This window comes from Tachysurus fulvidraco, chromosome 4 (assembly GCF_022655615.1).
Source record: "Tachysurus fulvidraco isolate hzauxx_2018 chromosome 4, HZAU_PFXX_2.0, whole genome shotgun sequence".
NCBI lineage: Eukaryota > Metazoa > Chordata > Actinopteri > Siluriformes > Bagridae > Tachysurus > Tachysurus fulvidraco.
The window spans coordinates 22868064-22894176 of record NC_062521.1 but is presented as its reverse complement, the minus strand read 5'-3'; the positions used below and the strand labels follow the sequence as shown (position 1 = coordinate 22894176).

Here is a 26113-nt window from a genome sequence, read left to right as displayed (position 1 = left end):
GTCTCTCTGTGTGTCTCTCCCTGTCTCTTTTGTCTCTCTCTGTCTCTCTGTGTGTCTATTTCTCTGTCTCTCTGTGTGACTCACTGTGTCTCTCTCTCTTCTTCAGTAAATGTTAAATAAATGTTCATTCATTCATTTTCTACCGCTTATCCGAACTACCTCAGGCGTCATCAGGCATCGAGGCAGGATACACCAGGATGCCAACCCATCACAGGGCACACATACTCTCATTCACTCACACACTCACACACTACGGACAATTTTCCAGAGATGCCAATCAACCTACCATGCATGTCTTTGGACCGGGGAGGAAACCGGAGTACCCGGAGGAAACCCCCGAGGCACGGGGAGAACATGCAAACTCCACACACAAGAGGTAGAGGCGGGAATCGAACCCCCGACCCTGGAGGTGTGAGGCGAACGTGCTAACCACTAAGCCACCGTGCCCCCCGTTAAATAAATGTCTCCTTGAAAAACATCAACAGCTATATGTTTTACACCATACAAGTCTCTGTGTGTGAGCTGTTACTATAGAAACAATTAACTAGTAACAGCAGGTTAATATTTTGTTCTACTAAAATAATGTAACACTTTTTGACCAATCAAATTTGAGAATTCTTTAAAGTTATGGTAGAAGGAGTATTTAAGGGTTATGAGTTCAAATCCCATGGAGCTGTGTGGGTGTGTGTGGGTGTGTGTGTGTGTGTGTGTGTGTGTGTGTGTGTGTGTGTGTGTGTGTGTGTGTGTGTGTGTGTGTGTGTGTGTGAGTGTGTGTTTGTACAATGAGGTCTAAAAGTCTGACAATATACAGCATTCTCACATGCACACACATGCACACACATGCACACACACACACACACACACACACACACACACACACACACACACACATGTTTAAATGTGGTCTAAAATTCTGACAGTGCTAGTAAAAACACTTAAAAAGTTTTTATTCACAAAATGTAAGTACATCAGCAAACAATCGCCAATCACCAGCAGCATCTTGCCCTTTACTCTAACACTCATTTAAAGCAGATTAGCAAAACAAATGTTTTAAAAAATGACTGAACCAAGAAGAAAACTTCTGCTTTTTCTCTATCAGTGCTCAAGATTGTATTTAAATAATGAAACGCTGCCACCAGGTGGTGTCTAAGAGTCATACATGAAGTGCTCACAAAGTAAAACTTTTCACCTGGCCACAAACTGCTTTCACAAGAGTATAACACTTACGCACTTCAAAACCCACCCGATTTGTCTGTGAAATGAAATCTCATTATTAGCTGCTGTGTGTGAGTCAACTGTGAACTACTAAAACTCTGTCATACCTTCCTGATATCTTCCTGCAGCATGTGTCAGGGCTTCAGTGCTTTATCTCCCCATGTGAGGGTTCTCTAGTGAGATATTGTGTTTCTATGTGTTCTATGTGTAAGGGCAGAACAGTAAAGCCTGAGAAGCTGGAACGTCTGTTATCTGGAGATTATTATGCTTACTGTGTCAACATTAAAGGTACGGTATGTGATATTTCAGATAACCCGTTTTAACGTTGTGAGAGATTACGCTCTCGACCAGAATGGGCAGATCATTAAAACTGCTTTAAGAAAACTCAGAGAAGGTACAGTAGCTAGTGTGCACACTTCACAAATAAAGTAGAGGCAGGGATAAAGTCTAGGTTCAGCTCCTGCTCTCAAAAGAATATAAACATCGATTTCAAAGATGAGAAGAAAATGCTGACGCAGCATAATATACAAAACTCGAGGCTAGATTATCATCTCAAATCACCAGACAATCCACAGATACTGATACACAACGTGTGTGTGCATAATATTTGCACTGCCTCCAGCACTGTACACAGTTAGTATTGATTTATCTACAGTATTTACAGAGCAGAAGGATTAGAGGAGCACGAAGTCATTTCCAACTGTTGGATGCTGATCAGACATCTGAGCTCAATCTCCGTCTTCTCGTCTCGTAGTCAGTTTTAACACACGACCTCGACGTGTGGAGAAACACTGCGGCACACACGTACAATGTGCGCACATGTAGACTTTAAATTAAAGCGCTTCTGTGTAAAAAACTTAAAGGATCTTTAGAGTTCAAGCTTCAAAACTCAATGTGGTTAATAATAACAATATTATTAACATTTATGCAATAACTTGATGCTTGATGAAGATCTATTATTTGCTTAAATATTATATACTTATTTATAGGTATGTACTTATAATGCTTAGATTTAATTATTTGCTTATATTTATTTGCTTATGAATTAATTTATTTACTTTCTTGAATCTTATTTAGTTGTTATTTATTGATTTACTTCCAATTTATTTAATTTCTTTCTCATGTTTATTTTTCTTCACATAAAATCGTGTTTATTTATTTGCATAATTTTAAATGTTTGCCTGCTTAAATGTATTTATTTAACTCACACACATCTATCTATCTATCTATCTATCTATCTATCTATTTATCTATCTATCTATCTATCTATCTATCTATCTATCTATCTATCTATCTATCTATCTATCTATCTACTTACTTAAGAAACCATTTTTTGTCATTATAGTCAGATAGAAAAAGACAGACAGATGGACAGCCTTTTAAATGCTGAATATAATCAAACATTGACATACAGACAGAGCAACAGATTAAAATTATGCACATAATTGACAGATATCAGTCAGTATTCTGCAGTCAGACATTAAATCAGTACTGCAGTCAGTTAGGTTTCATTACATGTACAGTCGTGTAATAACAGCAGATAAATTCTGCTCATTAATCATTTGGTTAAAGTGTCTCTGCTCTTGTGCTAGTAAAGAAGTCTGAGTTCTGAACAGAGAAACAAAAGTTAATGCAGGTTTTGAAACTAATACATATCATACCTTTTTCTCCAACTCCTTAGCCCTCTTGCCATTGTGCTGCTGTTGAAGCTGTTGAGGATCGTAAAAGTGTTTCTCCGTCCCAAACAGCTTGTTGGCCCACTCGTCCTTGTGGGTATGAAGCCGTTGGGGCTGGGAGGCAATGTCTCGTGCCGCGCGATACCGATCAGCCGGTATCTTACTCATGGGAGGCGGCAGGGTGCTGCAGTTAGCACTGGACCAGCCGTCTGTGGACTCACTGTAGGACTCCTGATCGCTGCTGCGGCCCTGATGCCACTCTCTCAGGACATGAACAGGGAGCCAGCGTTGGCCCCCTGCACCCTTCTTAGAGTGAGCAGGGAAATGGTGGCGTGCGGGAAGTCCGGATACGTCCAGCCGAGAGGAGGAGCTCAGGTGTCTGCTGGACATAGGGGGCGGGTCTGCGTGGGAGTGTGGGTGTGGCTCGGAGAACTCATGCCTGTAGCCGTTACGGTGAGTTATAGTAGGAGGAGGAGGAGCAGGAGGAGGAGATGGAGAAGGGAGACCAGCCTGAATGCTAGGGTTCCTACAGCCCTGTGCACTTTCCCATATTCCTGTGGGTACATGGCGGGCAGGATTGGCTCCGAGGTCGACCAAGAGGACGCGGTTGTTTTTTTCTTCAGGCAGGAAGTTGCCTATTCCGCTGTCACTATTGCTGCTGGTGCTATTGTTCTGCTGAGCGTCCAGGTCACCATCAAGAAATGCTCGTGCTCGTACGCCTTCGATAGACTCGCCCATGTCACGGTAGAGAACTGATACAAACTGCAGCAGGGGCTGAGATGTCGGTGGGAATTCCAAACAGCCCCCAGTATCCGGATCCGGAGTGCAGTTTAAACCGAATCGCCGAGAGATCCCTTGATGTACCTTAATAATAATCATAATAATAACTTTAGTATTTAGTACATGTTTACAAATTGATGAATACATTTTAGACAGTTGAAAGTGTTGACAGTATGTAAAAACAAACAAAACATTAAACCAGTATATGTATTACCAAATGAATTTGAGCATTAAAGGAGCATTTTGTTTGTTTTCATTGCCTCCTGCTGTCAGAAAGACAATTTGAAATAGCAATAAAACACTTACTATCTTTCTTATTCAGACAACAGTCCAAACCACATCAGGTGAAACTACAGTACTTGAAGACAGCTGAAGCCAGAGCTCATTTCAGAGCCAAAAATCATCTTTAATAACTATATTTCATATAAAATGAACAAACTGCACCTTTATCTGTGAAAAAGGTAATGAAAAAATACCTTGTGGTGACAGAGCTCAGGATCAACAAGGAAGACATGGCAGGAGGTTCTTGAACCTTGGTCTTCATCTGCAATTGCACTCATGCCATGATCCTCAGCAGCCTGCATAGTAACCAGGCCAAAGAAACGGCGGTCGTCTGGGCACACAGCGCTGAATGCCAGCTTCTCGGCTGGGTAGGCAGCCAGGACAGCTTTGCGTTCATTGCGTAGGAGTACGCGGTCGTGAAGCACCTCAAACAGCACCAGTGAGTGCACCTTGTGCTCGGCTCTCAGGCGGCGCATGCAGCCACGTATTGCCTGCACACTGTCGTTCTCCAGGTTGGCACCGCTCGATGCCAGCTCAATGGAACCCAAGTAGCCTACAATCATGCCTACATTAAGGATACCTGCTGAGTCAGCTTCCTGCCGCTCGGGTTCAAACACATCCACGAACACAGAGTCATCATGCAGCACTCTGGCCATTTCCTGTTCTGAGAGGAGGTTCACATCGCTCCTGTGTGCCTCGAGGTCTCCACACAGGAAATCCAGCTCAGAGTTAGGTCTCCGTTTTGCAGCTGCTTTCTCCGAGCTGCTGGAGGAGTGGCTGGAGGAGTTCTCAAAGATCATATTGAAGATTCCACCAGACTGCATCTCGGCCACCACACGCTCAGCACGGTTTATTCCCAAAGTCTTGGAGTCCATCTTAGGTCGGAGCCAGTGGCTTTTGTGCTCGTGGAATCCGAGCTCCTCATCACTGGAGCAGGAGTCCAGCTGTCCGCTTTCAGCAATGAGCAGGTGAAGCACGCCAGAGCAGCGTCCAATCAGCTTGACTACATCCTCATGGGATGCCTTTGCAACATTGATGTCATTCACAGCAAGAATTTGGTCTCCGGCACGTAGGCCGACATAGTCGGCCGGACTGCCTTTAAGGACACAGCTCAGCACACAGGGCGAGTGACCAGAGAGAGTGAAACCATAACCTGTCCTCCCTCGAGCTACCTCCACCCCTCTGACACGGCCCAGTGCCTGGCCATTAGTACGTCGTCTGCTTGCCTCAGATGATCTGAACATTGTTGGTCTGTGCCTTCTTTCACACACAGCTGCTGAGGGATTCACAAATGCAGAGCAGAAAGGCTAAATGTAACACTCAGGTGAGATCATCCTCTCTGTTATAGTCGCTGTCAGAAGGGAAACATCCTGATGCAATCCTGGTTAATGGAACACCTCCTGCAATGTGAGGGATAAAGTAAGCTTAGTGGTGACAGATAAAATAAATATATAGAGTCTTCTGCTATTCATGGAGGAAAAATTGTTATAAACATCCACAAACTCTATTGATATTCTGAGCAACCTACTACTACTATTACTACTACTTCTACTACAAAGAAGAAGATGAAGAAGGAGAAGAACTTCTTCTTCTTTGTAGAAGAAAAAGATAAAGAAATTGAAGAAGAGATAGATGACAAAGAAGACGAAGGTGAAGAAGACGAAAGTGAAGAAGACGAAGGTGAAGAAGAAGAAGGAGAAGAAGGTGAAGAAGATGAAGAAGGTGATAAAGGTAAAGAAGAAAAAGAAAAAAAGATGAAGAAGGTGATACGCGGTCCCGCTGACACCGCCGCGCCGGTGAACGCCTCAGACGCCGCTGCCCGCTGCCCGCGCAGGTGCCCGACACCGATGCCGCCGGCTGTTCGACGATCCGGTGAAGCCCCGAATCGCCGCCGCCCGCGCTCCGCTCCCGACACGCTGACGGGTGCAGCCGGTGATGGCGGCTGACGCCGATACTGCTACGGTGCCGCCGCGGCCGATGCCCCGGTGCCTCCGCGCTGCAGCCGCTGCTGCCGTGCAGCGCTCCTGCTGCTGCCGCCTGCTCCGCTCCGCCGCCGCGCCGCCTCCGCGCTGCCGCGGGTGACGCCGGTGCGCGGCGCCGCCGCCGCTGCTGCCGGTGACCGCGCGCCGCTGCCCCGGTGGCCTCCGCCGCTGCCGCCGCTGCTGGCCGCTGCCCGCCTGCTCCTGACGGCATGCACGCCGCTCCTGCATCAGCTGCCGCCGCCTCCGCATGCCGCCCCGCCGCCGCCGCCGCCGCCCAGCCGCCGCCGCCGCTGCCGCGGTGTGCCGCCCGGTGCGGCTGCCGCCGCCCACGCTGCTCTGCACTGGTGCCGCACAGCGGCCGCTAGCCCCCGGTGCCTCAGCCGCTGCCGCCCTGATGCCGCTGCCCGCCCTGCTATGCGCCCTGCCTGCTGCTGCCGCAGCATCACATGCTGCTAGCCGCGCACGACCGCCAGCCCTGCCGCCGCCGGAGCCAGCCGCCGCAGAACGCCCCCGCCGCTGTCCTGTCCTGTACTTTTGTGATTTTCGCCATACACGACCAGTCAGACCCGCAGTACATTCCTGAGCCTGTGGAAACCCCTTTACTGTGTTGTTCTTTACAGTAAACTCTAACGCCGCTCTACACGAGCTCAGCTTTATATCTAGCTTCTACTTTGCTTTATTGTTTGTCGCCTTTAACGATAAACACTCATTCACTCTTGCTATCTCTCCCTCGCCCACCCACACGCTCCGATTGGATAATATTACCACGTCGCCTTGTGTATCCATGACGACTGAAACAGCAACAGTCCACTACGCAAAAACTATTGGACAGCAGCCTTGTCAATCATCTCAAAACCAGCTCCTAATTTGGAGATCCAGGTTGCTTGAGACTAGCAAAGTAAACTGTAAATCCAAACTATTCCACAGGTGTGTAAAAAAAAAACAACTAAATTATACAATAATTCTACAGTAAATTACTTCACGTTTTCATCCCCATCCCATGATAATAATTATAATAAAATAATAACTGTTTGTCCTTTCTATAAAGTATAATAAGGTGATGAACAGCTGCTCGGTCAGTGGAACATAACGGTGTCAGAAGTCAAATATTAATCACTTAATAACAGGAAAGCTGTGCTAAAGTAGCTATAAAGCGTTTATAAAGGTTCATAAAGCGTTTATAAGGTGTTTATAAAGGCTCACCAGTTCCCCGTTATCTCCTTATTCGGGATGTGGACTAAATGCGTCGTCGCTGCAAAAGACAAACTGTGAGTTATGTTTGTCTGTTTTCCGAAAACAAAAGGAGGCGAGAAAGCTGGTGGGAGCTGAAGAGGAGGTCAGAGGAGTTTCTTTCTTGAGGAGCGGACCACTGCTGTGTGGACCTCCTTGGTCACGTGACCTCGGGATTCCGTTAGAAAAAGGGTGGGGTGGGGATGTTGGTGCGGAGGCGCACGTGCGAATAACTTTTAAAAGTGCACGTGCGAATACGGTAACCAACACAGCCTTGTAATCATAGACTCATGGCTGATGTGATAACACTGAAGGGTGACAGACTACAGAGCAAAACATGATCATGCATATGGAGACTACAACACCTTCTCTGTGCTCCTTCATACAGAGTGCACAAGTCTCAGGAACTATATACTGTTCTAATAGATTCCCATCTCTAAATTTTTATTGTCTTGTTATTGTTTTATTGTTCACTCATTTCAACGGATGGATGGATGGATGGGTGGGTGGATGGATGGGTGGATGGATGGGTGGGTGGGTGGGTGGAGAGGTACTCTCACAGGTGTGTATAAGAGGAATTAAATTAGTTGACTTCATTTTAAACTTTAAAATTTGGTTCTGTTTCTGTGTCGCTGCTTTGAGTCAATGTCTGTTGTTAAAACCGTAATAGAATTAAACTGAATCAAACTGAATTGAATAGAATTGAATCCAGCTTTCCATTATTTGAATAGCTCGTTTTTCCAGTAAACATTGTCACAAAGCAGCTTTATAGAATTATAATGATTCTGGGTTATCCGAGTTATCTCTAATGAGCAAGTCAAGAAGATGAAGAAGAACCTTAAAGAGAATCAGACTCATCTGACACCTGATAGTGTGATTATAAATAATTTCTCTTCTGTAACTGTACACTATATACTCAATATGTTTAATTGTGTAAACAAGAACAGACGGCTGGGAACATCGGAGTCATGTTGGGTTTCATTCTAGTTTTTCTTTAATGAGGAGATATGAGCGTAATCTGTTCTGACTGATTTAGTTCTTACACAACTTGCACCACAAATTATTTATAAATTCAGTCAAAAAAATATTTATGCATTTTCAAATTAGCATTAATTAATTAATTATTATTTATATATACGTACCAAAATCAGACAAAATAAAGCAGTGGAAAGCAAGTATTTGTGAAATAGGCATGAAGGAGGCCTTCTTCATCATCTCCTTCATCCTAAATTTATCTGAAAGTCACTGATATACATTTTAATATTTATAAGAAGCCAAATGTTTTAAAATGTAAAATAAAGAAAGTAAGACAAATAACAGTGTTCAGCGATTAGTCAAATGGAGCATGGGCTCCTACAAGCACAACTCAGTCTGGCTTTAACCACGTGCAGTAACTTGACCTGCTCTCACAACTCATAACCAGCAGCTATAATGCGAGCTGGAGTCAGGTGAGACCAGTCAATGGGATCAACCAACTATTTTAGAATGGGATAACAATGTTTCATCATCGCAATGATTCAAAGGTGATCAGTCTGAAGACCTTTACATTGGTTGCCATTGACTCTTCACTCAAATGCCTCGCTACAGTAGAAGAGAAAAACCAGGGTTTCTTTTTCCCATAAATTTGTCACTCACGGGCCAACAGTTACATGTACACACAATCTCTTGAGTCCGAGTCATCTTGTTTCCCATGCTAATAGATCTTGCCTCCTCCTTGACCAGCTGGAGATTTCATTTAATCCCCAGTCCTTCTGAACGGAGCGCTAAATGCTTGAGAGGATTATCACTGCACACTGTCCAAACCAGCTGTCCAAAGCAATTAATAAACACTTACACTTGTGATTATTAAAACACACAGACACAGACACACACAGCACTGACTATGATGAGCTTGAAAAATGGAAAATTGGAGTGTGGTAAAGAAACGCAAATCAACAAAATAAAACATTTCAAACATTTTATTACTACATTATAATCTTTCCAGTAGTTTAATATTAAAATATGGTATTACAGTAAACATGACATCGTCTTCATTCCACCAGCTTGCAGAGTTGTGAGTGGAATATTTTACACACCAGTGTAGCTTTTCAGGAAGCTCTGGTGCATGACTATCATAGCTTCCTGACTAAACAGAACAGTAGATGAGTGAGTAGAGACAAAACCTTCTCATAATCCACAGTCTTTACTCACTTCATCTAGTGTCATTTTCCACACACTGATTGATCTGTGCCTTAAGTATAACGAGTTACATGGGCATCAGGACATGACGTTCTGGCAAACTGGGGGTTGAAGGTTGTGAGAAGGGAGGCAGATTATAAAGAAAGTAAATCTAAATGCTCAAATCAAATCAGACAACCTACTGTTGATTCTAATTAATGTCGTCATCGTCTTCTTCATCATTTTCTTCGTATTTGGGATTTACAGACTTGGTTGGAGAAGACGTTTTCAGGAGTTTATTGAGGAAATACAGACTTTAGAGTGGCACTGAAGCTGAAATCTGCATGTGCCTGAAGAAACACTGACTGGTTATTTCTATAAAAGTGTACACTTCAACTTGGAAAATGCAAACGGTTGAATTTTAGACACTATATACCGCTAAAACAACGCATCACTGCACACATACCTTAAGATGACGGTAAAGTAAGAAATCGCACGGCCGTGATATGATAGAGATTTAAATTTATTCCAAGTTGGTCGGCATAATTCAGGTGTCGCGTTCTCCTCCACTGTGGTTTTAACATCACATGAAGACTCAATATTAAAAGCAGACAATGGCATGCTGCAGGATAAATATACAAGATGCTGCCAGACTTCTATTTACAGTGAAGGGACGCCTCGGCTCTCCAAACACCTCCGATCTGATTGTTCGCTCTAAGCCTTCAGAGAGTGAAAGCTGTCAGTTTATCATTACACACATTGTTTACGTGGAGGGAAGTGGTTTGCAAACATTCAGTAAATGCAGTCTCTTCGTGCCATCTGGCATTTGATGGCTACTCTCATGCAGCAGAGTTTTAGTAGTAGTATAATAACACAAATATTTTCTTCTCTTACATACATTTTACATGATTTTTTTCGACACAACATAAAAAATAGACTTCCGGTTGTGACACTAGGTCGAGAATCACATTACATCCTGAGCATTAAAACAAATCGAACGTCAAAATCAGAAGTTTCAGAAGGTGAAAAACGGATCACATCGAATCACTTTAAGTGCAGACACCAGTTAACCGAGCTCGATTTGTATTCTTATCTGCTACGACTGCACAATCTAAAAACACCTAAGAGCACTACGGCTGTTTCAAGCCTTCCTGCAACAGGCTTTACTTTTGCATGACTGAAGAGTGCCAAATTATTCATTTAAAGTTTAAAAAAAAGAAGGAAAAAAAAAAGGGAGAGATAGACAACTGGTTTGATAAAGAACGGTAAACTTTGTGCCAGTCGATTCTACCATTTCACAGCCCTAAAAATATATATCAAGCACATATTATGTTTTAAATACATGGAAATAAATGTCATCATCTTGTTTCAACATGGCTTATGTCAAGTTTCCCCAGACGAGGAAGAATCATATCATAAAGTCAGTTTACAGTCTAAATCTCTCTACTTTCCCCAAGTGCTAAAGGACCAATCGGGCAATCTTTGTACAAAGGAATGACTTCAAGAAGAAAAATCTTCTGCTAAAAACGTTTACTCTTTCATGCAGATATTATGTATCGAGTGAGCATTTAACTTTGTGGTACTTGGACACAAAGCAAATACAAAAGCCAAATTGAAATTGACAACACTGAGTGGCAAAGCTGGGAAAATGAGCTCCTAAACCTGGGAAAAGGATTTGTACAATCATCTGTTTATGTCAGCGAGCAGTAAGGAGTGTTCATTAGAATATTTGAATCTTGTCCCAACAATAGCCTTCAGACGTTACATCTAACTCGAGTATTGATCTGTTCTGACATGTTTCACAATGAACAAGGCTTACAGGCAACTGTGTATTGCAGAGCTCGTGTTAGGTGACATGCTATGGTTGTTTGGAAAGCTGGTGTACTATTAGTGTGTACCATGTTGCCTCTGTGGTTTGGTCCTATGGTTAAAGTAAAAGTAAACTGTCTACACCCATTGGATTACTACGTCCTGCATGACGAGCAGTGCTTTACAGCCAGTCTAATGTGCCTCATAGTGACGTGTCCTGGTGAATGCTCTGCAGACAGCACAGCAGCTGGTAGTAAGGACTACCAGGCGATGCCACCATCTCAAAAACAGACTGGAAGGATCTCCGGTCCAGCTCTTCATCGATCTGGTGCCGGTAAAAGTCCATAGCCACCAGACAGAACAGGCTAACATCCACTGGGTCTGCCTTGCCCATGCGACTGATGACGTGAGGCAGGCTGGACGAGACAAGAGTTAAAGATAAAAGCTGCTGAAGAAGAAGAACGGGTTTGTAAATTATACATGCTGGGGACAATTTCCCTGTCAGTGGTCAGTGAGTTGATGTCATTGTTTTACACACCGTGGCTTTAAGTTGTATGAGTTTTTTTGGCAGATTCTGCTTCTCCGATTGAGAGTCCAGCTCTCTACTGCAACTGAACATATATATATAGATATAATTCATTTTTAAATCTTAAAGTGTAACCAATAAATAGATCCTACAGATACTTACGGCAGCACCAAATGCAGTCATCAGGATGGCTGAACATAAACTAAACACTGTGAGGAAATCATCGGTTTATTCCTGCCCTTTTTCTGCTTACAGGTCTCATATACAAGCCCCATAGAGATGCTAGAGTGCACAAGTTCCTATTTTATGGATTAACCCCTGAGATAAGCCTAGATAGAGATAAATGCATCTCAACAGAGGCCTCTTCCCCAAAACCTCGTGATCGCAGCCAAGGTCAGGATTTGTTTACGGGGAAATCAAAGCAACAATGGAGAAAAATTAAGTTGTTACGGAACTGCGACGGTATTGTAATTCATGGGCATTACGTGGCTCGTTATACTGAACACAACATCTTGGAGTTTTTTATTTAGGGAAAGAGACCAATTAAATGACTCTTAAGCATGCATTAGGTTTGTACCAACAGCATTTGCCACTACGCTCTTTTATACCAATACACAGTAGGACGAGCAGGCAGCCGTCCCACTTCACTACAGGTAGAGATTAATAACCAGGAGGAAGTGTGTGCTCCTGAGTACATGTGTGAAACCGTGTTTAAGGATACAGTGCAGATATCCACTGGCTGGTGGAGGCGCTGACGAAAAAACAAGAAAGGCTCCACATTGCCATGGCAACAGGTGTTCTCTGTGTGAAGTTGGAAAGTGAAAGCAGCACCCAGTCTCGCACCATAGAGGACTGACCAGTGGCATGGAGAGTCTGGAACACCTGGAACAAAATAAAGGGTTAAGCAGGTATGGGTTATGGTCGTATATTGTAATTAGCTGTCGTCATGGAAATCTAAAAATCACAATTAGCTTGATTTTCCTTTGTTTAAATCTAATCATTCTGCATTGCAATTTTGTGAGAGATCCATAACTTGTGAAAAGATCTTGGCCCTGAAATGACATGCACACTTTGTTGCATGTTCGGTTGGGTATTCTGCCATATTTCGCATGTTGATAATGCAAAAGTACAGAATGCACATAATTTACTTATTAGCTCAAAGCAGAATTATTCCATTTTAAATAAAAGCCGTAGTTAAGTTTGATTCAAAACCCACCTTATAAACCACGGTGGCCATAAACTGTGGGTAAGGTTGCTGATTGGACAGAAACTCTCCAATGACTTTGTTCATGACATCCTGTGGTGGGAAAAAGTCATCCAGGAACTGGGGCAGTATTCGTGCGACCACACGAGCTTCGCAGGGAAAACCTTTACGGATCCTGAATCCAGATATAGGAGTAATCACACAATACATGAAGCAGTTAAATGAAACTAAAAGAAAGGTTCTACTTGAACATTAATATGCATGAAGCCTGTACCGGTCAAAAAGAACTGAGACACGCTCCATGGCAACAATAACAGACTCGCTGTCAGGAGCCGTGGGGTCTGCGTCAGCCGGCCGACCAGGACTCCCCCTCTCCTTCCCTGTAGAGGGAAACCAAAAAGGTTGCCATTCACCTTACATGAAATTCATCGCTTATTAATGGTGCACCATGCCTCTTTAGACTATTCTGAACTACTGTACACAAAAGCATACTTAATATGTAAATTCATTACATCTAACAAAAGTGGAAACTGATCTCAAAAAAGAGCCCTATTTTCCTCTATTTGCTGTGAAGAAAAAGTAAAAGGAGTATGTAAGGGTGTTGTGCTGTGTTGTGTGTTAGTCAGGTGTGTTAGTATGAGTTTGGAGCTGTTCTGTTGATTTGCAGGATGTTTATTAGTAGGTGGGTCAGTGGGGGGGGTAAAAGTGAGCTGAAATGTGTCCTGCCTTCCTCTCCAGGCACACCTGTGTACATGCAGGTGAGCATGAGACCCAGGGCGGCCATGGCGCGGTGTGGGCTCGGCATGTTCACACGATCCACGCTCAGCTTCACCAGCGTCTCAGCGTCCATGCGTGACAACTGCTCAGACAAAAGCAATCGCTCTAGGCCTCGCAGTGCACAGTGGTAGATTACAGACGGCGTGGCCTCCTCACTGGCTGAGAGCATTATGCTACACACCTAAAGAGGGGAAAACATGAGATTGGACCCACAGTCAACAAATTTATTTATTGTTTATAAAACTAAAATGTCTAGTCACTATTTTGAAGGCACCGGGCACAGCATTGATTTGTGGAAGTATTACATATGCCATGTTTTCCAATGCTGCTACATAGAATTATACATTTAGAAGGGACACCGTTTTGATCCTTATCAAACCTTCAGTAAGCCCTGTGGATGGGCATAGACATCCAATTCTATTCTGGGTAGCGCTGTTTTATCAGAGGATGAAGTGAGCAGTTCAGAAAACTGTACTTATGTATCATAAGTTTCCTATTTTTGGCAGGAGGAGTGTAACTCTAGATGGATTTCTACTGCATTTTGAGATGATTTTCTGTTCACCATGAATGTTAAGAACGATTATTTGAGTTGCATAGCTCTCCTATCAGCTTGAACTGCTTTCATCAACAAGGAATTTCCAGGAACACACATTCATTCCCAACTTATTCATTAATACCGTGTCAATTCTCAATGTAAGCCAGTGGCTGGCTTCTTAACAGCACAAAGGAAGTAGAATATAACGATAATATCTAATAGAATCTACTACACAGCTAAAAGTATGTCCGAATGTATCCGAATACATTCTATATAAGTGTGTGCTTCGAACTTTGTGGCAACAATTAAGGGAAGAAGCACATATGGGTCGGATGTCCGCATACTTTTGGCTACATAAGTGTAGTTCTAAACGTGTGTATGCATGTCCTTACCTGGACGACCCCTGCGTTAAATTCTGGCCCGACATCCAGTGGATAGTTTTCCATCATGTAGAATGCCACAGCACACATTACTAACACATGTTGCTGATTTTGCAGGTTCACACAGCTGAAAAACACACACATAAATGTGTTTAATTGACATTGATGTATTAAAAAGCTTAAATGACTATTATACACAATACAGCCAATAAGGAGCATATAGCCACACAGTGTATCTATCTCTGATTTCAGCTCTCAGTACACAGTGGTACACAGGCTCTGCCATTAGCTTTAACCCCAGGTGTCCAAGACTCAAGAGAGTCATAGTCAGTGTGAGGTCTTTCATCTAAAATGGGAACTAGCTGCTGACTGTTTCCTTCTCATCATGTATTCCCTCATATGAGACCAATGCATCAACACTGGCTCTAATGATTCATCATCAAGCTGAGCATTTGCTAATGTGTGTACCAATATGATGGCTATAAGGTCAGAAAGACTGTAATATCATTACTCACTGCCACTTTAGGATGGATGGCATATATTTCAGTGTGCTGCATGGAGATCAGTCACTCACCCTTAGTTCTAAGGGTGGGTGGGTGTTTGAGTGGGTGTGTGTGTGTGTGTGTGTGTGTGTGTGTGTGTGTGTGTGTGTGTGTGTGTGTGTGTGTGTGTGAGAGAGAGAGTGAGTGTGTGAGTGAGTGTGTGAGTGAATACGTGCATGTGTGTGCAGTCACTCACTGGGCAATGGCCCGAAGATTAGACAGTACATATTCGCTGACAGTGGGTATAAGTTGGCGTGCTGTATCGTCCAGTAGATCGCACTCCAGCACATATAGCACTCCATGCAGTGCTCCAATTCGACTGGGCAGATGAGTGCTCCTCAGTGATGACTCCAACAACCGATACACTGGCTCTGCGGTCATCTTATCCTGATACACACACACACACACACACGTTAAGCAAACACAATGCCTTTACCAAGTCAATCCTACATCTCCCCCTGCTGCTCCACTCTTACTCACTCCCTCACACACTCACCATGCCCAGAACAGCAGCTGCTTTACAGATAGCAGGCACAAGATATTGGTTGAGGATCTCATCCTCTGGAGGGTGAACCTTCTGCAGCTCCATCAGAGTGGAAAACATCATATCAAATTGATTCCTCTCGGTGAACAGATCAGACACTGCCAACAGCTTGAGACAAACGGGAAGAAAAACGATTAATTTATGTGATTAAAGACCAACTGTACCAACCATAATACAACAGGATTCTCCTTCTGAACTTCTACGAGTGGAGACAAATATGCAAGTATTTTCTACGACAGCTGTACTCATATTCGATGCACATGAATTGAAGAGGGTTTTGAATGAATGTGCATTGTGGTCACACAACGTGTCTCCTACGAATATCCTCCTATGAATAGCAAGGAGTTTGCTTGATTCTGCGTTCATTTCCGCAATCGCAAACCCGTTACATTCCAAAAGGACTGAATAATAAAATTTTACTACTTCATCATGCGGGACTAATGCCTAAACATGGACAGACAGCAGCAATAAAACAAAGTAAAGACACACTCACCGATCTCACCACCTCGCTGATAAGCATCACTGGAGTTTTTCTGCTGCTGGGGCTACCCGGGAGGATCCACTGGCTATAAAGCTCCAGGAGGAACTGGGAGCAGGAGTGGATGTCAACACCAGCACGGTGCTTTCTGAATCAGAGAGAGAAGAAGCGGCACACGTGTCAGTGTAGAAAAATTCCACGCCCAGCTTATGAGTATAGCATACGTGCCAGGACCTGCTCTAACCTGGGCTCACAATAACATGTGACAAGTAACTTGTGTTGCATGGTTTGATTGTGTTTACAGACAGCCACCGATTCTGCTTCTGGGCTTTCGGCTTCCGATGTTTTGTTTTATTTCTGATGAGGAATTGTAGTAGCCAAAATGTATGGCCTACTGCTAACTAGTTAATCACCAATTAAATAAATGTACTAAAGTTTCTGTGTGGAAATGGGGTGTTTGATTTACATTACTGCTTCATAGACAGACTATCGATATAAGTTATATCGACTAGCCACTCATCAGGGAGACCAATAATCTGTGCTACATCTGTCTAAGCTTTGTGTTTCTTCGTAATGCCATGTGTAGCTACACATGTTTAATGTAGCTGTAACTAAAAGGATAAGACAGAATTATGAGGGAACTAGAAAACATCACGCCAATGGAATCATCTGAGCCAATTGTTTGTCACGTTACTGCTGCATGCCAAACTTGGATAATTACAGTAGTTACACACTTCATTTGCATTGTGTGACAAACTATTGTATGTAGCTAGAACTGAAATTACTGATCTATATAGCAAATGTACCTAAAAAAAATGAATGGTCACCTGATGCTTTCTCGCTTACTAATAAGCAAGGTTTAGCTAACATTTACAGTTAGGTCCATATATATTTGGACATAGGCACAATTTTCACATACTTTTGGCTATGTATACAACCTGAATAAAATGAAAAGAAAAAAAAAAAACAAGATGCATTTGAAGAGCAGACGTTCAGGTTTAATTCAAGGGGTTGAACAAAAATATCAAGGAAAAACTTTCAGGAACTGCAACCATTTTTATGCACAGTCCCCCCATTTTCAGGGGCTCAAATGTAATTGGACAAATGAATATGATCATAAATAAAATGTTCATTTTTAATATTTTGTTGAAAATCCTTTGCAGGCAATGACTGCCTGAAGTCTGGAGCCCATGGACACCACCAGAGACTGGGTTTCCTCCTTTCTGATGCTTTGCTAGGTCTTAACTGCAGCTGTCTTCAGTTGATGTTTGTTCGTGCCATTAGTTTTGCCTTCAGCAAGTGAAATGCTCAATGTTCAATCGGGCTGAAATCAGGTGATTGACTGGGCCATTGCAGAATACTTCATTTCTTTTCCTTAAAAAACTCCTGCCTTTTTATGTTGCTGAGTTCACCATTGCATCCTTTTTTCTCAGAATGTACCAAACTGTAGATCTGGCCACTCCTAATGTTCCTGCGATCTCGCTGATGGATTAAGGTTCACAGCAACAGATTCCAAGTGCAAATACCACACTTGGAATCAACTCCAGACCTTTTACCTGCTTAATTGATGAAGAAATAATGCAGAAATAGCCTACACCTGTCCACGAAACAGCTTTTGATTCAATTGTCCAATCACTTTTGGTCCCTTGAAAAAGAGAGGTGGTGACTCTCAAGAGCTGAAATTCCTAAACCTTTCATCCAATTTGGATTTAAGTACAAATCAAATAAAACCTGAGAGACTGCACGTTCAGCCCACTATACCTGTACAACTATAGCTGGAATATTTATACCTTAAAAATAAATAAATACATTGTGCCTGTGTCCAAATATATATGGACCTAGCTGTACATGTAAGCTGAATGTAGTTGTGTGTGTGCATGTAACTGTGTGTGACTTCACCTGGAGTTGATAGGAGATGTCGGAGGTGAAGCAGCTGCAGGAGCATCAGTTTCATCTTCCTCGTCATCCCCCCACTCTTCCTCCCTTAGAGGAGTGATATTATTTCCCAGCCACACAGAGTGAATTGACACCTAAAACAATCAGCATAGAAGCTATACATGATCAGATCACCTTTAACAGACAGACGATATTTATTGTGTTGTTGCTAGTTTGGAATACTCTAACCTGGCCCAGTTTATAATCCATGTTGCCCATTTCTCTTTCTGTGTTAATCTGCAGGAGGAGTTTCTCATGACTGATTAAAGTGCCTGTACAAAACAGAATCAAGTGTGGAAAGTCTGGAAACAGGCTCATTAAAAAATTTGCACAATTGGATGTACAGGAGAACTGTTTGTGTGTTCTACCTGCTGATGAAGAGGACAGTGAAGGCACCGGGTCCCATGCTTGGTAAGGAAAGTGTGTGGCTATATTGTCTCGCTTGGACACCATGGCATGAATCTCCTTCTCCACTACACCTCTTATTGCACTGAGCTTACGACCAAACCTGCAAAAACAAACAAATGTTAAAAACAGGAAGAAAAAACTTTTACTGACGACTTTAGGCCTCTGGTGACCTTGTTGAATTTCTAACAAATGACTCTATATTGAATGTTTTAAGACAAATCACATTTTCTAATTACTCTATTACTCTGTACTCTCTTTCATAAAAGCTTCAAAATGCACGTTTCTTCTTTTCATATGCACAGTGGATGAATCACTAGGACAAGGGCAAGCAGCTTTTGTGTCTAGGCTTCTTTCCATCTTTCCATCCTTCTTTACATCCACCCATCCATCCTTCTTTCCATACATCCACCCATCCACCCTTCTTTCCACCCATTCACCCTTATTTCCATCCATCCACTCTTATTTCCATCCATCCACCTATCCAACCTTTTTTCCATCCATCCACCCATCCACTCTTCTTTCCATACATCCTTCTTTCCATCCATCCACCCACCCATCCATCCTTCTTTCCATCCATCCATTCATCCTTCTTTCCATCCACCCATCCACTCTTCTTTCCATACATCCTTCTTTCCATCCATCCATCTTTCCATCCATCCACCCACCCATCCATCCTTCTTTCCATCCATCTTTCCATCCATCCATTCATCCTTCTTTCCATCCACCCATCCACTCTTCTTTCCATACATCCTTCTTTCAATACATCCTTCTTTCCATCCATCCACCCATATATCCATTCATCCTTCTTTCCATCCATCCATCCATTCATCCTTCTTTCCATCCATCCATCCATCCATCCATCCATCCATCCTTCTTTCCTTCCATCCATCCATCCACATTTCCATCCTTCTTTCCTTTTATCCAACCTTCTTTCCATCCTTCTTTCTATTCATCCATCCATCCATCCATCCATCCATCCATCCATCCATAGGTAGATAACTAAAGGTGTTCATTCACACGGTACTGTACGGTTTCATTTAAAGGGCTTTATAGTGGCTCTCACTCCCCAATGCTGTAACTAAATCCCACCACCAGGTACTGCACTACACCAATCAAATCAGCAGAAGTACACTTTTTATTAGATGAATGAATTAATGCTTGTTTATTAATTAGCTGTGTATTTTTAAACAGTTAATATGTTCAATTTCTGGTTAAATCCTAACAATTTCTTTGCGGTCCTGGGATCTGATGTCATACTCACTACATAAGCATTTTAACTTCAACCATTTTAAAAAGAAAGTGTACCTGGTGTCTAATGCTTTGAGGGTCTTGTTGCGTGGTTGCTGTTCCAGGCAGCTGACTGCAGGGTTCCCGGCTGTAGGCAGAGTCATGGCACTTAGCACCAGGGAGGTGATGGCCTGCACCGCCAACACGTTTATCTGCGTCCGCTCCAGATCCTCCTGATTCACACACAATGCATTTTTTTCCGTATTAGTGTCAGCTAGACAACAACAAGAAGTCATTCACAAGAAATAGCAAATAGTTCAGCAGGTGTTTGATATTGTCACCTCTTGTTGAGTCTCCTCCTCCTGATCAATTGTGATTGGTTGGGTGACCAGCACCCCTAACAGAGTGGCCCAAGTCTCCTCAAACTGGGTCCTACTGCTCCAGCCTGCAGCAGACACAACATCGATCACTACATGAAACCTGCTTCGACATGGAATCACACCACAAGCACATTAGTCTTTTTTTGTACCGAGAACATTAATGCGGTAGAGGAATTCTCGGAAAATGTCTTTCTCCTGCAGGAACTCGACAGGAATCTCAGGCAGTGCTGTGCCAAAGTCCCCACCCCGTCTGGGGGACCAGCCCAACTTCCAGACCTACGACACAGACAGAGACGCACATGTGACTACAAACGTACTACTCATTAGCATTGGGAGATATTTACAGTATACAGATTTTTAACTGTAAATATTGTTTTCCCCCCATTCTATGTAGATTCATGATATATAATCAAAAAATAAATAAATAAATAAAATTAAGGACATTTTTGAAAGATATTTTTATATCACTTTATCAATACCATTATATAATTGTGCCTATATGCCTCTCAACTAGTTGGTCCCACTCACCATTGGTGGGATGCGTGTGTAGCTGTTAACAAGGGGCAGTCTGGCCAGACTGATGATGACATTCCTAAGGACAGGAGTAAGGAATGCTGGGATATTGCTGTTTCTGTGGTGACCAAGAGCCAAAACACTCTGCAGGCTTTCCACTAGCTCAGCCATGATCTCACAGCACTGCTGCTCACCCAGGTCTGAAAAACAAAATGATGATTTGGTCTCAATACATACACAAAAAAGTAAAGTAATAAACTTTTAATTTATGATCATTCACTTGTCAGTTATTGGGCCCACGCTTAGTCCCTGGTACAAAGAGTGTTCTGTTGGTGTGTGTGTGTGTGTGTGTGTGTGTGTGTGCGCGTAAACATACTGCGTTTTGCAGAATCCACCTGATCCTCCTCAGAGTCTCGGTCAGTGTGCGTCTTTCTCTTCTGCCTTACTAGTTGATCACCTGGACCAACTGTGACTGCATGAAATAAATCCCAAAACAAACCCTTTAGTTTTTATACACTTAATATAACTAGTTAAGGATATGTTTAAAGTTTGCCAACCTTCTATCTACACATACCTGCATAGATTACCAGGTGAATGCAGTGGATAATAGAGCAGGTGTGTGTGAGGTAGGTTAGAGAGGCAAAGTCTGCCCACACTGATGGCTGCTGTAGGGCTAAACACAGGCAGGACACACTCATCTGCATATCTACACTGAGAGGTAACTGGTCCTGTAGCAAACGCCATGTCACCAGCTACAGACAGAAAAAAAAGTGAGTGTCAGGATGTCCAGATTTTATTCTTTTAAAAAGATGTCTCAATAACCACATGCTATGATAAGAACTATTAGGCCAAATTGGTGAGCGTTATACTCTCTTGTTAGTTGGCTATCAAACACAGAACATATTTACCTACTATGAAGATGTATCTACTAGAAAACACATAATTAAAGCACATCAATGAAAGAGTAAGGCATTGAATTCTGCATCCGTGGACAGGACCCGGCACGTCAGTGGGATGATTTAAGTGGACTTTTATATGCTAAGATTAATGCAGGCCTATAAAATGAACATCATTCAAAGGCTGAAGAGGGGGAAAATAGATGATTATATCTATTCTAAGCATTCTGAGGACACTTTTCACTCGGGACTTGCACAGCACAGCACCACTTTATATACTATTTACACAGCATACTGCACCTGGTCACTTTAAGGACAATCTTTAAAAACCATACACATTTATGTATATGTATTTTTATGTATATGTATATACATTATTTCATATTCTCAACATATTTCATATTTTTTATACAGTTTTTATATAGTTTTCTTATATAGTTTATACTTTCTTATTATTTTATTCTCATTTTATTTTTTGCTTTTTTATACTTTTTTGATATTCTTTATTCTTATACCGGACAGCTGCATAAAGCATTTCACTGCATGTATGTGTTACAAATAAAATTTGATTTGATTTGAAGTGGGCAAAATGTTAAAATACACCATGCTCTCTTATCATTTCATGGCCACTTTAATTCATATAACAATAACTATTATAAACTACTATAAATAAAACTTTATGAAATGACTTCAATAAGGGAAATAATAAATAAATCAAACAGGGAAAATGTGGAATATGAACAATTTCTGGCATAGAAATTCGAAACCTCTGTGTGTGTGTGTGTGTGTGTGTGTGTGTGTGTGTGTGTGTGTGTGTGTGTGTGTGTGTGTGTGTGTGTGTGTGCTCTTTGACCTCTATGACCAGGGTGGTGAAGGAGGTGATCAGGTGCTCGGTGGCAGGAGGGATCTGTAGAGCCGAGGGCAGTTTGGGCAGAGACAGGAGGTAGCGACTTAATGCACCACATACACTCATCACTCTCTGGTAAAATCCTGCCTCACCTGCAACACAGACATACAGGTTTAATAGTAGTAATAACAGATAATATAGACAGTTGTTATTTTGGAAACAGAGGTCGACACGAACATCCTTTTACCGCAAAAAAAATCTTGGATGGGACAGAAACTATTTTAATCCATTTATGGCACAATAGGTTCATGGTTCTTGAATTCAATGGTCAAAATTCACCAAGTTAAAGTTGGCGCTTTGTGGAAAAACATGTGAGAATGTTATTTCATAGCCCACATATGACCTTCAGTAAAGCTGGATATAGAGAAAGCAGAAAGGTGTAATTTTCAGGTGTATCCTTTATCACTGGAAGAAGTGATTAATAATCTTAAATGCTACAGCTGAAGCAAGCCAATGAAATGCAGTTAGCATCTAACCAGAAGTGCATAGATGGCTTATTTACAAGTGGCAGTGTAATAAATAAGGGTATGAGGTTATACAGAAGGTGTAGTAATATGTACATATAACTGAATAAGGGTATATATACTGTAGTGTGGTTTTTATATGATACAGTATGAAGTATGACAGATATAGCTGTACAAAAGGAATGTCATTATGAATATATATATATATATATATATATATATATATATATATATATATATATATATATATATATATATATATATATACGTACACAGACTAGACAGAATAAATATGGATGGACATACAGAAGTGTAATGATTTTTGGGTGGTGCAAGAATGCATGATTTAGATGCTGGGCCACTCACCATACACACTGCTAAGTGCATTCCAGTAAGAAGAGTCCGTGTTAGGTTGTGAAGAGAGGACGAGTGGCTGATGAGGAGAGGGCAGCAGTGCTGTAATGCTTGCCAACTGCTCAAAAATCACCTGGAGGGTGGTTTCAAAAAGAACTGCTCCCTGATCTCTGCACAGCCTCTGCAGGCCTACACTTAAACATGGAGCCAGCAGGCACAGGTTAAAGTCCTGAGATAGAGACACAAACACAAGGGCTGAAGAAGGCATGGAACCAGTACAGAGGTATCAAATTAGTACCAGAGATACTATAATGTACTGCACAGAAATACAGTACAAAAGATGCTACGATGCTTTTTGCATGTTCTTGTACAGGAAACCTCTTGTTGTATAGATTAACCTCAGTGTATTATTTATGATCAGTACCTTGCAGGACATGATGGCATTTAAGTCAGTTTGGGGTAGTTTGGTTAGCAGGTCAGTTGTTTCAAATAGAGATCCTTCACCTCTCACACAGCACTGGGATTTCACCAGAGAAACATACCAATCCTGTAACACAAGCCATACATGTACACACACACACACATACACACACACACACGAAATATATTAAGCAAATAATTAAAAAAAAAAACACAACACACACTTAAAAAATAACATTTTTACTTTCTAATGTTGTGAATCATCAATAAAGGAAACCGGTTTCTGTTTTTCACTTCTCTTGCACAGATAAACAGGTGTTACAAAGAAATTCGGAAAGCACAAAATCCTTTACTGAAGACCCACAAGGAGGAGATGTTTAAAGGCATAAAATGTTAGCAAATATTGCCTTTGGTTAAATAATACATGCATGTTAGATTTGTTTAGCTTTAGTGTTGTATCTTATATAAAAATGTCCACCATAAACGTTCCTGTGAACAAGATGTTGCTTATAGGAATAGTGATGTGTTTTACGAGTGAATTAATGTGAACTTGAAATTTGAATAACAGGCTGTAGTATTCAGTCAGAGCTGTTATAGAAAATGAATCAACACCTTCTGACCAATCACATTTGAGAATTCACAGTGCTGCGGTATCAACATACACAATAAGACAATAAAACATCATGGCAGATCGGTGTTCGAAGATCAGGTAAACCTCACCTTAGTGGCCGTGACACTCTCTGGAGCAGGGGGCGGATTCCCATCCAGTGGGTGTGATGTAATTGGAGGGGAAGGGCTTGTTGTTTCCTCTGCAACAGTGGCTCGAAACCTGTCCAACAGGGAGTAGAACCTCTGATGCCTGTAAAGAGCAAAGAAAAAGTTGTTGTTTTTTTAAATCAAGCAACAGCAGACCCTTCACTTCTGTCGCACACTACAATAAATAAATTATTAACTAATTAAGACATGGAGACTTGTGCAAAGACCACAGGAAGTCATGAAAAAGACATTTACCTCTGAGCTAGACCACTGGTCTGGAGGTACTGTTGGATCCTGTCCAGCTCCTCCACTGGCAGCTGGGCTATGCTATTCTACAGAGGAAAATAAGAGAAGGAATTTTTTTTGGTTTTTTTTTTGCTGTCTAGCTCAGTATTCTAAAACACACATAAAAAAAATACCCACAATTAAATATTTATAAATTCCCTCGCATCTGCACCCATGTACCGAAGTATAAAGGTATTACTTAAATTGCTGTGCATGATTATCAGGGATGTGTGTGTGTGTGTGTGTGTGTGTGTGTGTCGTGTGGGGGTGGGGGGGGGTGGGGGATTAGGAGGAGAGACACACCTGTAAAGTCTCAGCGAGCAGCATTTCCACTCTTCTGCAGGCAAGTGTGTCCACCATGCGGGCCAGCACACGGAAGGGCGTGTTCAACAACTTGTCCACATAAAGCATGAGCAGAGCTCCAGATTGACTCAGGTGAATTCCCTCCAGACACTGCAGAGTCTTTTTCAGCATCACCGGCTGCACAGAAACAGAGGGCGTTGTGTGCGACAGAGAGAGAGAAAGTGAGAGAAAAAGAGAGAGATAGAGAGAGAGAGAGAGAGAGAGAGAGGGCGAGAGAGAGCGTGCACGCGACAGAGAGAGAGAGAGAGAGAGAGACAGAGAGAGACAGAGAGGGGGAGAGAGAGTGTGTACACGACAGAGAGAGAGAGAAAAAGAGAGAGACAGAGAGAGAGGGCGAGAGAGAGAGAGAGGGGGGAAAGAGAGAGAAAAATAGAGACAGAGAGAGAAAGAGAGAGAGAGAGAGAAAGGGTGAGAGAGGGCGAGAGAGAGAGAGAAAAGGTGAGAGAGGGCGAGAGAGAGAGAGAGATCATTACTGGGCATGTTCTTGAGCACAGTAGAAAATTGAGCAAGATAGTCTCACTAACACTTGGAATGGATAAATACAAAACAACTCAAACTAAAGAGGTCACTGGCAATGAAGAGTGTTTGTGTTTGTTTATTTGTTTGTTTATTTATATGGATCCCATTAGCTGAAAGTCTACGCATCATGTGTGTGAGACGTACAGTAGAGAGATTGTCACAGCGGGACTGGATGGCCTGAATGAAGAGGCCGCTGGCTGCAGAATTGCGGTGCACTGCACTGATGAAGTCCTGTACGGGCGGCTCATGCGATAGGCTGATTAAATCCCTCACATGGTTCACCGTCAGCCAAGTCAGATGCTCAGAATCATGGAGGTTCTGACACTGAGATAGATGGGAGAGAGCAGACAAAGTGAGGCTCAAAATGAATTAGGATGTGCTATAAAGCTTTAGATTGGTAAGCCTTTTCTTCTTTAAATCTACAAAACAGATATTGGGTTACATTAGGCACATTTGATCTGAACTGGTGCGTTTGCTCCAGTTTGTTTGTGCAGGTTAAAAAAAAAACAACAGCTATGACAAACTGATGCAGAAAAAACAACCAAATGCATTTGGACAAAGTGGTTTCG

At 42.3% G+C, this 26113-nt stretch overlaps 2 protein-coding genes across 6 annotated transcripts in view; both read right to left on the bottom strand.

Annotated features, from left to right (window-relative positions):
• Window positions 1–7342, bottom strand: part of rgs12b (regulator of G protein signaling 12b) — a 64839-nt gene extending 57497 nt beyond the window's left edge. The window contains exons 1-3 of one of the 3 annotated variants that reach the window (XM_027145897.2): window positions 7139–7342; window positions 4148–5353; window positions 2877–3755 (exon numbers count right to left, since the gene is read on the bottom strand). In XM_027145897.2, the coding sequence (XP_027001698.2) occupies window positions 2877–3755; window positions 4148–5197 (1929 nt within the window). In that variant the 5' untranslated portion in view covers window positions 5198–5353; window positions 7139–7342. Of the gene's footprint in view, window positions 1–2876; window positions 3756–4147; window positions 5354–6487; window positions 6593–7138 lie in introns of those variants that run through there. The other 2 variants (XM_027145895.2, XM_027145896.2) reach the window with 2 other exon arrangements.
• Window positions 7343–9108: 1766 nt separating this feature from the next.
• htt (huntingtin) overlaps window positions 9109–26113 on the bottom strand; it is a 43692-nt gene continuing 26687 nt past the window's right edge. For 2 of the 3 annotated variants that reach the window (XM_047812051.1, XM_047812053.1), the window contains 25 exons: window positions 25689–25868; window positions 24966–25142; window positions 24633–24709; window positions 24342–24480; window positions 23626–23748; window positions 23214–23430; window positions 22330–22475; window positions 21155–21332; window positions 20957–21052; window positions 20596–20780; window positions 20217–20343; window positions 20029–20132; window positions 19766–19920; window positions 18421–18560; window positions 18242–18324; window positions 18017–18147; window positions 16133–16265; window positions 15592–15747; window positions 15292–15482; window positions 14566–14680; window positions 13588–13819; window positions 13136–13241; window positions 12874–13036; window positions 12379–12539; window positions 9109–11547 (listed from right to left, as the gene is read on the bottom strand). In XM_047812051.1, the coding sequence (XP_047668007.1) occupies window positions 11334–11547; window positions 12379–12539; window positions 12874–13036; window positions 13136–13241; window positions 13588–13819; window positions 14566–14680; window positions 15292–15482; window positions 15592–15747; window positions 16133–16265; window positions 18017–18147; window positions 18242–18324; window positions 18421–18560; window positions 19766–19920; window positions 20029–20132; window positions 20217–20343; window positions 20596–20780; window positions 20957–21052; window positions 21155–21332; window positions 22330–22475; window positions 23214–23430; window positions 23626–23748; window positions 24342–24480; window positions 24633–24709; window positions 24966–25142; window positions 25689–25868 (3729 nt within the window). In that variant the 3' untranslated portion in view covers window positions 9109–11333. The remainder of the gene's footprint in view (window positions 11548–12378; window positions 12540–12873; window positions 13037–13135; window positions 13242–13587; window positions 13820–14565; window positions 14681–15291; window positions 15483–15591; window positions 15748–16132; window positions 16266–18016; window positions 18148–18241; window positions 18325–18420; window positions 18561–19765; window positions 19921–20028; window positions 20133–20216; window positions 20344–20595; window positions 20781–20956; window positions 21053–21154; window positions 21333–22329; window positions 22476–23213; window positions 23431–23625; window positions 23749–24341; window positions 24481–24632; window positions 24710–24965; window positions 25143–25688; window positions 25869–26113) is intronic. The other variant, XM_047812052.1, reaches the window with a different exon arrangement.